The 16,959-nt window shown below is 36.0% G+C and overlaps 1 protein-coding gene across 3 annotated transcripts in view; it reads right to left on the bottom strand.

The window, feature by feature from the left end:
- Positions 1-1,725: 1,725 nt before the first annotated feature.
- Positions 1,726-16,959, bottom strand: part of METTL15 (methyltransferase like 15) — a 100,475-nt gene continuing 85,241 nt past the window's right edge. For all 3 annotated transcript variants that reach the window (XM_030038924.2, XM_030038922.2, XM_041129215.1), the window contains 3 exons: positions 12,357-12,548; positions 10,089-10,267; positions 1,726-2,284 (listed from right to left, as the gene is read on the bottom strand). In XM_030038924.2, coding sequence (XP_029894784.1) covers positions 1,839-2,284; positions 10,089-10,267; positions 12,357-12,548 — 817 coding nt within the window. In that variant the 3' untranslated portion in view covers positions 1,726-1,838. The remainder of the gene's footprint in view (positions 2,285-10,088; positions 10,268-12,356; positions 12,549-16,959) is intronic.

The following is a 16,959-nucleotide window of genomic DNA, read 5'->3' on the forward strand; positions in this document are numbered from 1 at the left end:
GGGATACTGATACTTAACTTCTGCTACAGCTGGCTGGCCTTTTCCTGCAATGCACAGCGTGGCACTGCAACTCTTCTAAGCCTATGTTGGAGGCACAATTTTTCCAACCTACAACTGGAGTACCTTTCAGTATGGAATCTTAGCTAAAAATAACACTAGCTATTTATATTTAATGTTTGGATGAAAAAATGTTTATTTAAGGTACAGTCTGTTATCTCTAAGATGTCAACAGTAAGTAATATTTGAAGTGGAATGTTTTATTTAATATTTAATAGCATGTATAATGAAACTAGTGGAAAAATATTGAAATTTCAGAAAAATATGAAACACCCATCATTATTCGACTCTTATTTCAGATTAGGGATAGATGTTATCGTGTGTATAATATCTAAGAATATATTACATGACTTCGCTTTACCAAGGAATTCAACAATATCCAGATATTTCAATATATTTTATATTACAGACAGCAAACCTAAGTTTCAACTTGTGTCAATATGACCCAAAAAACTGCTGTAAAATAATAATTTACATCAACATAAAGAGGATGCTTGATGAAAATCCTGTCCAGAATGATCCAGTCAGTTCTTTTTCAGAAGCTAATGTAGTAATCATTTAGCTCAGAGTCAGAAATTGCATTTTTTACTCCACCAGCCAAGCTTCAGGTTTATCACAAATGAAATCCTGCTACCAATTTGATTATCCAAGGAAGGACTTATTTCCTGAAGAGATGAGTCAGAGGTCAAAGAAGTTGAAAGTTACACTATTTTCTGATCATTTTTAACATACAAAGACAGCAAAACAATGGTCTTTTAAGATAAAATATAAACCCAAAGCTAAATCCAATTCATATTAACTTACAAAAAAATAGATTACATTACATGTTCTACTACCTAGTATAGCATCCAAATAGGAAACTGGTGTTACAGTGGGCCTTTTATAAAATAATTCAGTATTTACCTATGTAGCACCTCTTAATAAATGATCACCAGCAAAGCAGAGTACTTCTTAAGACCCACAATAGCCTGTTTTTGATGGGTTAATTATAATTCCATCAACACCTAAAAGTTGTACTGGATCTATGCACAGAAGTTAGGGTCACAGGAAGAAATTCAAATGATCAAGTACAAATCTGACTGCTTGCTTGTAGTGTCCAAGTGCAAGCAGTGGTCTTTTAAGTATCTTTTTTCCCCAAGATACATTTATTATTTAGAATCCGTAAACGTTAAATAACCAGGTGATCACTCAGAAGTAAATATTTACTTATTTTAAAAAAAGTTAAGAGCCCATTTACAAATTCCTGGATAGAACATTACATACTGCTATCAATTTATTTGAGAACTAGCTCTTGTCCCACAGGCATTGATGCAACAAGTCAATTGAGATACAGAGACTTATATATCATGAATTCTTCGGTTTGCTGAAACTTATTCTAGATTAAACCAGCCATCTGACTTAGGTGTGTGAAATCCACCCCCAGAAAAATGTGACTGTCTCAGTCAGCTACTGAATTTAGACTGTTAATGTCAGGGTTTTGAATTTAATCTAAATTCATCACTGTAAATACATCAAACCTGTAATTTTTATAAACTTTGGTTTTGATGCTCTTTTTAAAAAGATGTCTTTTTTGTATAATTTTTGACACCCACTTATCTACATTTATTTTACCTTTTGATGCTCTACACTACGTCCTAATTAAAAAGAAGCACGAAGGTAGGAAAGAAATGTTTTCTAACAGACTTCATTTTATTTTTTCAGATTGATACTATCTGTCCAGTTAGCCTTCTGGAAAACAAAATTTAAGGAAATTATACAATTATATAATCATATATTTTGCTTTAGAGTTTAATAGCAGCTCTTAGCTTGGCCGACCTTCCTCTTGGGTTTGTTTGAATATCCTTGGCCTGGGGTGTCAGAACTTTTTTCTGTAACAAAATCCACTTTGAGTTGGATTTTCCATGGGGAGATTCTTGTGCATCTTCTTTTCTGGAGCAATTTTTCAGACCCTGTCTTATCTTCTGCCTTGAGCTAAGATTGTACTTTTCTGTCATGTCTATTCCATGAAGAAAACGTTTGATAATACGATCTTCTAGTGAATGAAAGGAGAGAGCTACAAGGCGACCTCCAGGTTTTAGAAACTTCTCAGCTGTCTTCAGCCCTATAAAGAGTTCATGGAGCTCATCGTTTACAAATATTCGCAGGCCTTGAAAAGTTTTGGTAGCAACATGCGTAGGTCTCTGAAGCAAGTCTTTTCGTGCATACAGTGCTGATGCTGGAAAAGCACCTGTCATAAATTTTAAAAAGGAGATGTTAATATCTTATTATTTCTACATTGCTATCCTGACATTAATCCACTCACGCATGGTGACTTTAAAGGAAAGCATACTTACAGATGAACCCTGAGTGGTGAGCTTCCTTCTCTATAATATCTCTTTATTTTCTGCTTTGAATTCACATTTCTGAAAGTAAACCCTATTAAACTGACTTGGCTTGCGGTTGAGTGTTGTTTTTTTCCCTAGAATCTTTCACAGAAATTCCTTCCTCAAATGCTTCACAAATTTAAAATAAAAAATTATGGGTGAAACTAAGGTAGGGAGAAAAAGAAGATGGGCTAGATAAGCCTTACTTTACAGTTCAGTGTAGTCAATGTCAGTGCAGTGTTTGCGGTCATTCGTTTTACACTTTAAAGGCAAAAAAAAAAAGTTAATATACGATGGACACAATTTTAACTGTTGCCTTCTAGATAATTACGCATTTCTTCACAGGCAGACATAAGACGAAGACAATGTCCACCTGGTGATAAGTATTCTTCAATGAATTACTCAAAGCTGAAAAGAGGCATCCTTATTTGGGGATAAGAATTGTTGACCACTACACCTGTGTTTCTTCAAATGTTCACAAAAATACCTTGAGAAATTTAGAAAATGCAGCTGATACTGTTGCTTTTTCACACGCCTATACGGCAGAACGTGTCAAGGTATGAGTTTGTTGGACAAAAAAATCACCAGATTAAATAATTTTTACTAGGTGCAGAAAACTCCCTTTCTCCAAAACTCTCATGAGCTATACAAGTCTCTGTAGAGACTGAAATTTTGATAGCAACTTTAATATAGCATTATTTAATGTATTTTAGGCTTGAATCTTCATTATCAGAGTATAAAAGGGCTGAGCAAAAAGCTAGAGAAGCCAGATTTGATGGATCAAAGGGACTAAAGTGCAAGAGTTTTACAAGATCTGTGAAATGTGAATAAACTTATAATCTATTATGTAAGTGAGCACAGGAGTCTGGTAAAGATAAATTGAATGAATAATGCTAGCACGTAAATGGAAAAAATTATTCTTCCGAACAAGAGGGCCCATTAGAGATAAGGCAATACAGCTCGTATGTATGTATTAAAACGCCTTAATTCCATGCCAGTGCTAAACTACAACAAAATAAAGCAATAGGTTTGAAGTAAATGCAGTTCACATTCAAGTAATTGATATTCTATATAGTGGAGTAAAAGAAGGGAACATGGTACTTCTGAAACAAGTTGACTAAATTCATATTTACACAGCTGATTGAAAAAAAAATTTAATAGACATATCATAATCCAGTACACTGGCACAAAGTAATTTATTAGTGGAATTCCTGAGAGTTTTAAAGGTAAGATTTTACTTCTGTCAGAGAACGTAAGCGTTTGGCATCACAAACACACAAGCGATCATCAGTGTTCAGCAAAGGGAGAGGCCAACAACAGGATTTAAAAATCCAATCATTATTAACAGAGTTATTATCATGTATGCAGTGTATCTAAGATGTGTTTCTGCATACCCAAGTTTCCCAACTACGTTCCCTACCTCCTCTGACTTTAATGCTAACAGTTCCTGAACTAACTGAAGACACCCATCATAGCTGCGGCTGTTTCCTATTCCTATAGTCTGAATCCTTCGAGACAGAAAATGGCAACAGCATCAGCTTCTCCCAACACACACACTACTGCACAGGAATTTGTGGCTTTAAACTCTGTTTCACAAAACAGTAAATAGATTTAACCTACGGGAGCTAGGCTCCTCCATCACTTACAAACTCTAGAAAATATTACGGTAGCTAGCTAATATAATTTCTGTCTTTGAGAACACCATGTTCTATACTTTCTATAAATCATAAAAAAAGAATATATACCCTTATTGTAGGAGTCACAAAGCCTGTTTTGATGAAAGAGCTGAACTAAAAGGGGAACTCAAAATTGGAGAAGGCAAGATGTTCCAAGAAACCAACTGACACCAAGCTTGTACTACCTGGCACAGTATCTATTTCCATATTTCTTTACATACCTAAAAAATAGATTCTTTGAAAATGGAATCCTTAAAACAGCCATTGACTGCCATTTGTGTGTGAAGAAAACTGTCTCAATACGTAACAAAGGAATGCTGTGCTGAGCAAAATAAACAATTTTCTTTAAATGATCAACTATCAGCTACAAACTCTAGCAGTATGCTCAGAACTCTTGAATAGTTATTAAATGAAACAGCAGGGTTTCAAATCAGCATGTAATGTATCCAAAACCACCATAGGACATGCACGTTTCCATAGCATGCACTAAGTGACTACATATACGTAACTTCTTATTCTCCGTAAGACCTGTCTTAGGTTTCAGTCGCAATAGCATTTTTCTTCAATGGAATTTGAAGTTGAAACATCAGATACCTGGGTATCTTTGAATTCAATTACAGACACCATGGTCTCTTGAATAAGAAAATACTGGTTTTTGTAAAAGATCTCACACAACAAATCTATCTCTTTTTCTAAGCCTTCTTTTAAAACCATTGAAAACATACCTCACTCTTCTCCTCCCCCTTTCTAAAACTACGCCCAATGCTGCCATGTTCACTTTAAGAAAACAGTTGTAACTGGAATGAAAAAGCACTGTTCCCTTACAAAATATTAGCTATTAACAAGCTAGTGGGTTAGAAAACAGGGTGCATTTTTTCGGTTCTACCTGTATTGTTCCTGCCCCTTGCTGAACAATTTACAGCTGTGACTTGAAGAACATCAGTTTTATACTTTCAATTTTGGGCTGCTACTGCCCAGATCTGGTGTTCACCTCTCAAAGCAGATCCAGCATTTTTAACTATCATATTTTAGCAGTCTAAGTATTTCTAAAAATACTGCTGGTTTTCCGGGGATGATCCATTTCTGATATTCTAAGAGTATTTCAGCTTCCAAAAGTATCACAGATAAAAATGAAGCCAACCCACAAGAGTACAGCATGTAATTTAGGTACAAAACTGACTGTGCTTCTTGATCGGGACCTAACCATAAAAAAAGAAGCCTAGAATGAGATCCTTTGTTTAAATTTCCACGGCCAATCTCTCTGGAATTTTAGGAAAAAATTGGAAGATTTAAATCCTATGTCAAAAAAATATCTTTTACTTACCTGAAAAAACAAGGATGATATAAAGATCTACTTCAAAACTGGTTTTGTAAAAATCTAAATAGACATGACATGCTGATATTTGGCCAGATTTTTAGTAGTCTGATCATGAACACTGCTATTTTGCAATTGCAATACTGAAGAGATAAACAAAATAAATGAGATACTCAGGCTACCAGCATGACTGGGACACTAACGGGTCTTTGGAAGGTTCTTCCATTTGTCCTGTCATGGTTGTTGAGTGCAGTGTCTTCCTATAATAATCTTCTATGACAATTAACTGTGACGTTAATTTATTACTGTGAATTAATTTATCGCACACTGAAGAAAAGTAAATTAAAACCTAGAAATTTTCTGTAAGTGTAATACAACCCTACATGCCTCAGTTGAACATGCACAAACAGCACTGCAGGTCATATATAACGGTACAGAATACCAATATTCAGGAAACTGGTAAAAAAATGCAGCCACTTTGCAGCTTTAGGCAACCAAAACCCCCCAAACTAAAACCAAAATCAAACCATTTCCAAGTTCAAAGACTTATTGGTCTGTCTTCAGAGACTGGGATTAACTAATAAATGTACTCTGTGGTAGTGATTTCTGTCACACTGGCCTTCATCTTTTTAGTACAGACAGTAGATTTTGATCTATGTTCCAGGGGTGAAAAATTTTCCTATCCCACTTTTAGTCCTCTGGTATAGTTAAATAAAAACCTATTTGTGCCTTCTGCTAAGGCACAAAATCTCTCACCCAGCCCCCTCCAATTACCATGACACTAAAAGAAAATCCTTCCTGGTAACAGGCTGTACAACGTACAAAAATATAAAAAAAAATCTGTATGGGAAGCTTGTAAAATGAATTTCATTCATAAAAACACCACGCTTCTGGCTAGATGACTGGTTTGAAATCCCAGTGAGAGAAATTATCATTTTTAGTTTTGGGATGCCCTGATGCTACTTACACTTTTAAAAATCTAATAGATTCACATGTTGAAATGTATTGAAATTTTAAAGCTTGTGAATGAAATTAGCAACGTGCTGTGCCTGTCAATATGAACTATTAAAGTCCCCAGAGTGTATGAGAGTGGGAGAGTTTAAAAATTAATTCAGATCGTGCACCTGTTTGCAGGAATCCGTCTGTTGAATTAGCATTGCATTTAATAAGTTTCTGTGACGCAACTAATGTCCTTTTGTCTAGGCTCCCTCAGTACAGTGTTAATTCTCACCCATCTGAAATTCAGGCAATATTACAAATTCCAAACTGATAATTAAAGTCTATAAATGTGAACCACTCTGAATGAGACTGGCTTTACCCATTAAAGTTCTTTTTAAACTTTTCAAATTTCTTTAATATCTTATCATCCATTCCTTTCAAGTTAAATCCAAATGATTACATGATCTCAAAATGATCTGTTAATAGATTGCATATCTAAATAACAATAATAAAAATTAAATTTTGAACAAAACCTAATAGATAACACAAGGTATGTTACCCACTGAAAAGAAATAAAAATAGATCCCCAGTTCTACGGAAAAGGCATATTAAAATTACATTCTAAAAATTCCACTATTTTTAACCAGTTTTCCTGCACATCGAGTTAAACCTATTGTTTCCAAACAACTCGGTGAGCTACAGCAAAAGCCATCAGGAAGTGCTTCCTAATCGACTTCCACACATCTATTCACAGACCTTGTAGTTGAGAACTACCAATCTGTAGTATTTAGAGTGTTCATAATAGCAGAGAGCTGTGTGAAAATTATAAACAGTGAGTGGAGTTTGACTGCGCTGCAAGAAGAGATGATGTTCACATGACTGAACAGAAAACTCCTCCTTTTTCCCACGTAAACTGCAGACTCCATAGCTCACAGACATCTCCTTATATAAATGGATCAGAAGCCTTTTGGACAACATTTAGGAAAACAAAAAAAAGCCAAACTTTTTTTTAGGTTTTTTTTATAGGACCTTATTCATTGGCACAGTATGTAGAGAGAAAACTTTCAGGCTCTATGTCAAGAAAGAAAAGGAATTATTTTCTTGAATTGGAACAAAGGAACAAGAAATCACTGGGATACCTGATTTTGCCCCAAGCTGTTGTAGGCAATCTTGACATACAAATCTATTTGTATTTTTTTTCCAGCTATACCTTAAAATTGTAACTCTTGCCAATACAAACTTTAGAAACATCTGATTTTTCTGTACCTGTTGTGGAGCTGTTTTGTTTGGTTGGTTGGGTTTTAGTTACATCCTTCACTCTTATCTCCCAATCAATTAGCAAGAACAATACACGTTCTAACCTTTTGGAGGGTGGTAGGAAAGACCAGAAGTCTAGCATTCTATAAATAGAAATGAAATTTTCCAATTTCAGGCTAGTCCAAATCTAGATACACTGGGATTCTGGTTATCAGCTAGACCTTAACACAAAACTTTGGAGTTCTAGAAATTCTGAAGCCATAGTAATCTATAACACATGAAAGAAATATGGACTATATATGAATTCTCAGATACAGACAAAAGCAGAGAAAGAGACATAAACACCCAGCCACACTGGCTAGATTTTTTGCTTGTTTTCTGGCTCCTATAACTAGGCAAAAAAATTGATCCTGTTCTTGAGAGATAATCATGCTTGTATAGAATCTGCAAAATCTAAAATGCAAGATTTTATTATTCTAATTAATATTTTATTTTTTAAAGGACTTGACATTTAACTGATAGCTCATAGATTTTACTCTGTAAAGTCCTGAATTAGTCGGGGGGTGGGGGTGGGGTGCTGTGCCACCAAGAGGATCCTGTAGCTGTGGTCTCTGGCACTTCAGCTCTGGCTTCCCTCAGTAACTTCACGGATATCATTTTGCATAACAATATATATTGATGATAGATGATAAATTAAACAAAATATATTATAGTTACCAGAAATTTTCTTGAGGTATAATCAATCCAAAAACTAATAGGATCCACCGTTGTGCTCCTTTACTGGAGGAGTCAAATTAAAATTGGAAGAAGTTCTACGCAAACAGGGATCAGTGTAAGTCTTAAAATTGTTTTAACCACTTGCATACTTCAAAAAAAAGCACACAAAACATATGTATTTACTGTCTTGGCAGATATGTGCTGGATTCATTGTCTTTGGCATGTATACTGTCTGATGCATACCTGATTCATGTATCAAACTTCTCTTCAAATACAGCAAAGAGTTTAAAGTGAGAGCAAAAAAATTCTCCTCATTGTCACAGAAAGTGACCATTAAGTGATGACTCACATGCAACACATTAAACATGAAGGGATCTTCAATCACTGTCTTTTATGCACTAGTATTTTTATTTTATTAGTTCAAGCTAGTGCAGAAAATTATTTCAGAAGTTACCCAGTTGCTTGTTTACAGCCTGTAACACATACACCTTTAGCATAACAATATGGTTGCTTCAATCTCAATAACGGTACAGTTATTTATTTATATATATAAATATATATTTAACAGTTTTTCAAAAAGCATGAGATACATGTGACAAACTAAATTTTAGTTCGTGATGTTGATGACTGACTATATTAAAAATGTAACTCTCCAAGTTTTATAAAAGACTCATAGTGTTTTATTTCTTTCGTTTTTCAAGATTGTTCCTCACATTCACTATATTTACAGCAGGGGCTTACAACAGCAAGCAGTGTCTTCAGATCCTTTAATCATATCAGCTAAGCCTTGGGCCTTGGTTGACTGGACATTTTGCTCAAGTATCCTGACTGACTTACACAAATCCAAACCTTTCAATTTGTTTGTCCATCATTAAAAGTAAGTCCCTTAAACTTCCAGTTTAAGTAATACAAATTTTTATGAATACAATACATTTAAAAAAAAAATCTTCAGGATACTAATACAACTTTTAACACTATTCTTTAGCAAATGTTAAATTTGGATAGCCATTTTAAAGGTCTATATTCAAAGGAGTCAGCAGTTTAGACTTATTTGTGACATGACCCAGTAATTTTCATCGTTAAAAAAAAATATATCCCTACATAACATATTATAATGTTAATGAACAGGATTTGTGTCTTACATTTGTCCTTGAAATTTTTCACTTGAGAACACAAACATGAAGGTTCTTGGTGTGAGCACAGTTCCTGCCTAACTACATTTTGTTCAAGTTGTTTACAGTGAAGAGCAAGTAAGATGAAGTGTTTCAATAGTCGCTTCAGGCTGATCTAGTTGGCATTCACAAGGTGAAGCAAGCTATGTATTGCTTTACTTTTTGCTTCCTGGTTCTTTAAGCAAACAGAAATGATCTGATTTAATTCATAATTGGAAACTGCCACGGTACTTCCCCTCCAAATATTAAAATGTAGAAATTTATAACTAAGAGAGGTCTATGACGTATCTGATATTTGAAGGCTTATCAATAGCTGGGATAAATAATTCCCTAGGCTGCTGTCATTCTGCGTTTCAACTTGGTTGGCAAAATGATAAATCACTTCATGTAAAATCTATTATTAAACTAATTGTCAAACTACTATTAAAAGTGGGAGCTAAAAAAAAAAAATAATGAAAAAAGAGAGAGCTGACATCAGAGCAGAATAGGCAGGATTAGATCCTGCATGATTTCAAGTACAAATAGATCCCTCTGGGACTTTGGGGATTAATATTTTTTCCCCTCAGCCACTGTGAAGAATTAATGAGGGTACCTGCAACAATGCTTGCAAGCTGCTGAGTTCTGGTGATGGGGTATATGCTGCGTGCCTGAACGATGGCTGAAGCGATTTTCTTGGCGTGCCTCTCCTCCCCGTATGTTCTCAGGATGGACGCAAGCGCCTGTTGATCTAAAGCATTCACAACATCAGCAGCAGTGGGCATGTCAGGGTACCTACGCACAAGAAGAGCCAATTAGTTCGCTGACGTCAGTTTTCATTGACAAGAGGTGAAGCTTCGTAGCATTGAGACATAAAGTCAAACACACACACTGCATACAAGTGCCTTTGAGGTTTTCAAATAAGAGACAGCAACCCTATGAAAACAGATACAGCTTGCACCTTTTAAATCCTTTTTCTTGCTACTTTAAATGGAGTTTGTTCCTTAACATCAATTAGAACAGCTCAAACTTCCAAGTATTATCATAAACTATGCTTAATGAGTTGACAAGAATAAATACATTTCAGTATCATGTTAAAATGGAAACGCTGCGTGACTTTTTTATTTAGCCAGCTTTAGAATATAAACTTGCCCCTTATGGGTTCATTTTAGCCACCTTGCATTATATGCTGTTTTCTAGTCAGAACTGATTTCAAGGGTCTTTTCTTTCACATCTCCTGCTATGAAAACAATTGCTCATGAAAATAATTTAACTTTACTTTTCACTAAAAGGCATAAGAATTTATATCCAAATACTGTTTTAAGAGAATAGAAATGATCTAATATTACAAATGACAGGAATTACTACAATATAAGCAGTATAAGCTATACATTTATTTTTTTTAAAGCTCTCACTTTGCTATTGAAATAGTTCAAGGTATATTATGAACATAATATATGGGTTTACTAATCGCAGAAAACACACAACCTACTTAATAAATACTCTTCTACAAAGACATGAATGTGCAGAATATTTTTCAGGCATTTATTACTCTCCTGCAGTATCTTACAAAAGATAACAAAACTTAGGAATCAGAGGCAAGTAGTATCATAGCAACAACCGTAGTGTAAGGCTTTTGTTATGCCACAGGTATCCTTTGTTCTTATGCTCCTGTTCCATGTATGTATTCTCATGATGCAAATATAAGCCTGGAGTTCAGATTCTTGAAATCTGAGCGCTGAATCCCAGGGGGAATCACGTGAGCTTTTTACACAAAACTGGAAAAAGAGAGTATCATGAAATTTGCTGTGTTAAGACTTAACATTAACGTGTTAAGGTAATTCCTTAGAAACTGAGGCTTCCCATTGGCTCTATGTGAGCAATGAAAGATCAAATGACATTTCTTAAGACTACAGGTTCATCAAAACACAAAGCAAAAATTTTCATTCTCCCAGTAAGCCATTATGCAATTACTGCCATCATCTATACAACAGAGATCTTTGGTGGTTTGTGTAAAAAGCACAATGCTACAGAAATACACTAGGTCGTTTGAAGATGAAAACTGCTACATAGGTAGAAATTCTCATTCCACCATTGATTTCCATGCTCTTGAATGTACTAAAACCCAATTCTAATAATTTAAATAGATGTGATTTATTTAGTAATTGTTAATTTGACAATTAAGTAATCCTGATGTGCCTCCCACACAATGTGAAAGGAAGCTTATAATATCACTAAGGAAAGCTTACAATAAATCTTTGAGCATGGAAGACAACATTATACTAGCGTGTTAAAAGCAATGTTGGTGTCCGATTTCAACTGGAAGATATCGTGGATGGGATTTTATTTATTTATTTTATATTATGTTCCTTTTAGAGAGAAGTAACTGGGTCAGATGGCCATTGCAGAAAAGAGGGAGGTTGCTCCATTCCTGAGGGAGCAACTGAACGTGCTCAAGTGAAGGTTCCACAAATAGTAAGTGTAGCAGAAAAGGAAAGGGACTGCAGTAAGGGTTTGTGAGCCTGCAGATCAAGTACAGTCTGAGAAACTGTGGAAATAACAGGGAGAAGACAGGCCTCTGAAAGTCAGATGCCCCTATGACTGTATACCATACACTCCAAAAACGTAAAATTTTAATGATATAGTTAACAAAAATGCTACTGGTTTAATTACTCATCACTGGAACTTTCCTCTTATTTCAAAGAAGAAAAAGATGATAACCAGGGTTCTAAGTATTGAGATCGAAAAAAGCTTTGTGGCAAAAGAATGACAGTATAGTCATGCAAAATTAGATGTGGTTTGATGATGAGAATTCTTCAATTTAAGGGGGTTGCTGAGCACAGAGGTTTTGAGTTTCAAGGAGAAATATTTTATTAACAGGTACCTGTCACTATCCATCCTCATGTCCAAAGGTCCGTCCTTCTGCAGGGAAAAACCTCTTTCGGGTGTATCAAATTGCATGGAAGAACAGCCAGCATCCAAGAGGACTCCATCTAGAGTCCCTGGCTCAACTCCAGAGGAGATTAACAAAGCCTCTGACTGGCTAAATTGTCCTAGAAGAGCTCGAATCTGTTTCCTGTAAGAAAATAACAAATAAATAGCCTCAATTTTAATTGTAACAGTGCAGTGTCTTCCCCTTGTATAGCAGGAATTAGTAGCACTCACTTGTCTCAGAAGCAATAGGGCTATTCCCAAAGTAATAGTTTAAGTACTTTTCATATGTCAACATTGAAAACTGGTCCAAACCACCCATCAGCGGCTACTTAAGCTTCTTTAACTCTTTACTCTCTTCCTGCTTGATCTCAAAGAAATGGAACCCTGACTAAAATTTCATTTTTTCAACATGCAGGAATTCAAAGGGACACCTTTCACATTCAGCGGGAATGCCCTGACCACCAAGGTACGTGCCGTGCTGGTGGCACAGGGCCCGTAGTCAAGTGAGGCCAGAGTGCGGAAAAGAACAAACGGTTCTTGGACCTAGGGGAGAAGCAGACAAGATGGAACACGACTGCACAGCCTCGGGGTTAATACTTACCCGCCAGGAAAAAAAATCCTGGGTTCCTGCCATGGGACAAACGCCTTTCTTTTTAGTGGTATTTACTGTTTCAAAAATAATTGGGCAAATGAGGCACACTGGATCATAAGCAGATAAAATACTTCAGTGTAGTTTCAATTCAGGTACCTTATCACTGGGGACAGTAGAGTTTTACATGCATTTTTGTGCTTAGCATTCTTCTTTCTTAGGTTTAAGGTGGTTCTTGCTTAACATTCCCATACTGGGAAGGGAAAGTGGCACGGCAAGGGAGAAGATGACACAGCTCTGAAGTGCCCAATGCTTTCTTGGGTGTCTAAACCTGGACTTTTGATTCTTGCTTATATAAAAAGTGACTTACAATTAAATAATTTATTTTATCTCTCTCCAAAATCTCAATGAATTTCACAGATTTAAAAAGATTAACCAACTGCATTTTTAAGCAGTATCTGCAAAACACAATATATTTCTGCCCTTAACAAGAAGCCACTGCCTCCACATCTGAATTCTGATTACAGTTTGGGGAACTGCTCTCCAGCCCCATTTATTAGCATTCAAATTATCACAAGGTCCACTAGCTTAACTCACATAATTTTGTCTAAGTTACATGGGCAGCAGTGCGACTCCTTTAACTTTCAGCTACAAAAGGACAGCTGCCTGTATATCTTTTGACACTTCAGCATTATAGTAATTTTGAAAAGAAAACTTTTTCAAAATACCAGCTTAAGTCTAATCCTTCTTTCAGGTCAGTTTAACATCAAGACAACTGGCACTATGACACAACTGAGTTAACTCCAGTGGCTACAGTTTTAAAATACTGTACGAACAAGGAATCAGAACCTTTTTTGCACCCATGCAACTGGAGTGAGAAAATGCTACCAAGATTTTTAAAAAATTAAAAAAAAAAAAAAAGAGAGAGAGAGAAAAAGCTCAATTAAAGGGAAGAAGTTATGAACGCAACCATATGGAAGAACATTTAGCTACACAATGGTATCCTCATTAGAGCAGAATGAATCAACCTATTTCACATAGTCCAAAAACTGGGAAATAACTTGAATGAACAGATTTCATGAGGGATATCATGATCACACATACACATTTTTTCAATTGATTAGTGTCCAGCACATAATTAAATGCAACTATTCAGCTTAATAAGAACTGACAGTTCCTGAAAAGCATAACCATATACCTAACTTATTTAAACCAATTTAAGCTATATAGTTATAGCTTTGAGACTGTATTTCCCCTCAATACAATGAGAGGGATTTTCTTGAAAATCTGTACCCCTTTGTCCAACTGGGCAGTGTTTCTAATATTATAGCTTGTGCAGACGAATGAACTTTAAAATTCCGTATGCGGGAGATGAAAATAAATGAGATCTGGAAAAAATTATAAATTGCCATTGTCTAGCTCCCCCAACAGACAGTAATCCATGTCAGTGGCTATGAACTAGTGCTGTACTGTGCTACCAACCAATCTGAAAATTATTCTGAACTATATTTATAACTTCCTAGAAGTTTGATTATGTTTCTTTAAACAAGTCATAAGAGTGCGGATGACTAAGATGTTTGGGACAGTGGCCTTTGATTTGTGGTCTGCCAACCCTTAGTGATTAGGAAAAGGTAATTAAAAAGCAAGTATATTTGAAGTAAGTTGAAATTTACTCTTTGATAGAGACATACTTAAGCTGGAAAATGTTTTGGAGTTTGCAAATAAAAAAGATTGAAAAAGAATTAGATTGACATTTTGATGTCAGCCTTTCAGCTGTGTGAAATTATAGCTTCTGTATATAACCTGTCTGTTATACACTGCATTTTGTGTATCAATAGTGGATATAGGTGTCTTGGTGAATATTAATCTTTACCAAAACCAGATGCTTTTCATGAGATTACAATGACTATGCTAAAATGTTCAGGCCAGTTCTCTGAAATCCTGTTTCTTTGTGGACTAGAAGAAACAATTTTAAGCATCTTGGGTATCTCCTACATTTCAATTAATCAAACCAAGTACACAGCTATGAAAGATTTATTACCTTATGAAAGGAAATACAAATATCAACTTTTTTTTCGGTAGGATAGTAACAATGATGATAGTGATGACAAGGACTAATGTATTAGATTATGAGCATGACACATTTATTTAAAGAAAAATATTTCACCAAGCATTCAGAAGCATTTCTTAGAACTTAATAGAACTCTTCCCTTGTCTACTATCCTTTACACCTATGTTCAAATAACGTCTGCCTGTTACACGATTTTCTCTAAAAATGCTTAATTTAGCGTCAATTCCTTCAGCCTTCAGATTTTTGTTTACATCATCTGTAAATCCTGTTTCCAGAATAACCTCAAATAAATAATAAAAAACTGTGTACCCTATGCTAAAAATGTTTATTTCCTACAGTCACATACCTTCTGCTCTCCCCAGGTAAGTAGATATTCTTTTCGCTTTCTTTTTCAGTGTTCCAATGTTTTCTTTGGGCATTAGAGGATTTATGTTCCATGACCATACTTACCTAGTGATGGTGTGAAAATCTGTCTATTACCCTTTCTGTCTTAATATACTGCACACACAGTGCTCAGGGGAAAAAGCAGGAAAGGTAAACCAGGGAACATCCCTAAATACCAAATAAAACAGCCAAGCTCATAGTTCAAAAGAGCCTGAGAAGAGAGAGCCTATCAAAACATTACAGACCAAGACTGAATGGAGGTTCTAGGTGGGTCTTGGAGATACCGTCAAAAGCTGTTAAGACAGCAAAGGGTCACATACAGAGCATTTCAAATGTTTTAGGTGATCTTTGAAGGTTACAATCTAACTAAATCCGATTGTCTTGCTTAAGACTGTGATGGTGTGCTCCCCTGCCCCACCCCCAACCTGACCTGTATTTCCCGCAACCCTGCTCAAGCGATAACCACCAGCGGCGGTTGTAATGGGTGCATCTGGTCATGTGGATTTGGGGGAGATAGATAACACCACAATAGCCAAGGGCTAATTTGAGCAATGCGCCCACCTAACCACAGTGCTGGTCAATGTCCAACTCAAGCCAAATTTGGAAGAAACTAACATCTCTAGTCGGTATGTAAATATGACTATAAGTCAATTATCTTACTCCATAAATAGTGGAGAGCCCAGGGCCTGTCGAGCTCTCCTGCATGGCAGCGGGCTGCACGCCAGGATCTCCCCTTGAGCAGGGACGCCTCTCAAGGTTACACTTCTGAGGCTGAGAGAATCCTTCTCGCGTCAGATACTCGGTAAGTGAATTGGGAGTAAGCACGCTGAAACTTTGAATTCTTAGCTAGGTGACATAAAGGATTGATTGCACACATATAACCCTTTAGACATAAACCACTGCCCAAGGCTGGGACTAAGTCTGGATCCAACTGCACCTAAACCCCCCTCTGAGAAGGAGTTTAGAAAGCAAGCGGGTCCTTTCTGAACCTTGTGGCTCAATGGGAGGGTCCCCCAACAGTTTTGTCTGACCCTGCCCTCTGTGCAGTAAATACGCAACTGTACCTTGCCATTACATCTTGTTAAACCACTGTCGCATCTAGTATCAAACTTTGTTAGCTTGATGGTTTATATCAGTAAACTTATTGCTACTTCCCTCTTATGAGTGAAGTGTATGACTCCATCTGCAACAAATAGAAAATATTTAAACTTAGTACTCGAACAGCGCTTTACATATTCAGAATATTTTAGAAACGTAAAACAACTGTGAAGAGCTTTTAGCCTCTTTCTTATAAATGGAGAAGTAAGATTTGCAGGGTTTAATACTGAATGACTTGTAGATACCTATGTAGAAAGCTAAGAATTTCAGAGATTATGGTCTGCAGATGTAAAAAAGCAGACAATACCTGTCATATGTTTAGCTCTTATTTGGCTTCTCTGTGTGTGTGCAGTAATAGCATGGTAATTTTTGATAAATTCCCAACTGCTACAGTCAAGCAACCTCTAACTT

This window comes from Aquila chrysaetos, chromosome 16, assembly GCF_900496995.4.
Source record: "Aquila chrysaetos chrysaetos chromosome 16, bAquChr1.4, whole genome shotgun sequence".
Taxonomy (NCBI): domain Eukaryota; kingdom Metazoa; phylum Chordata; class Aves; order Accipitriformes; family Accipitridae; genus Aquila; species Aquila chrysaetos.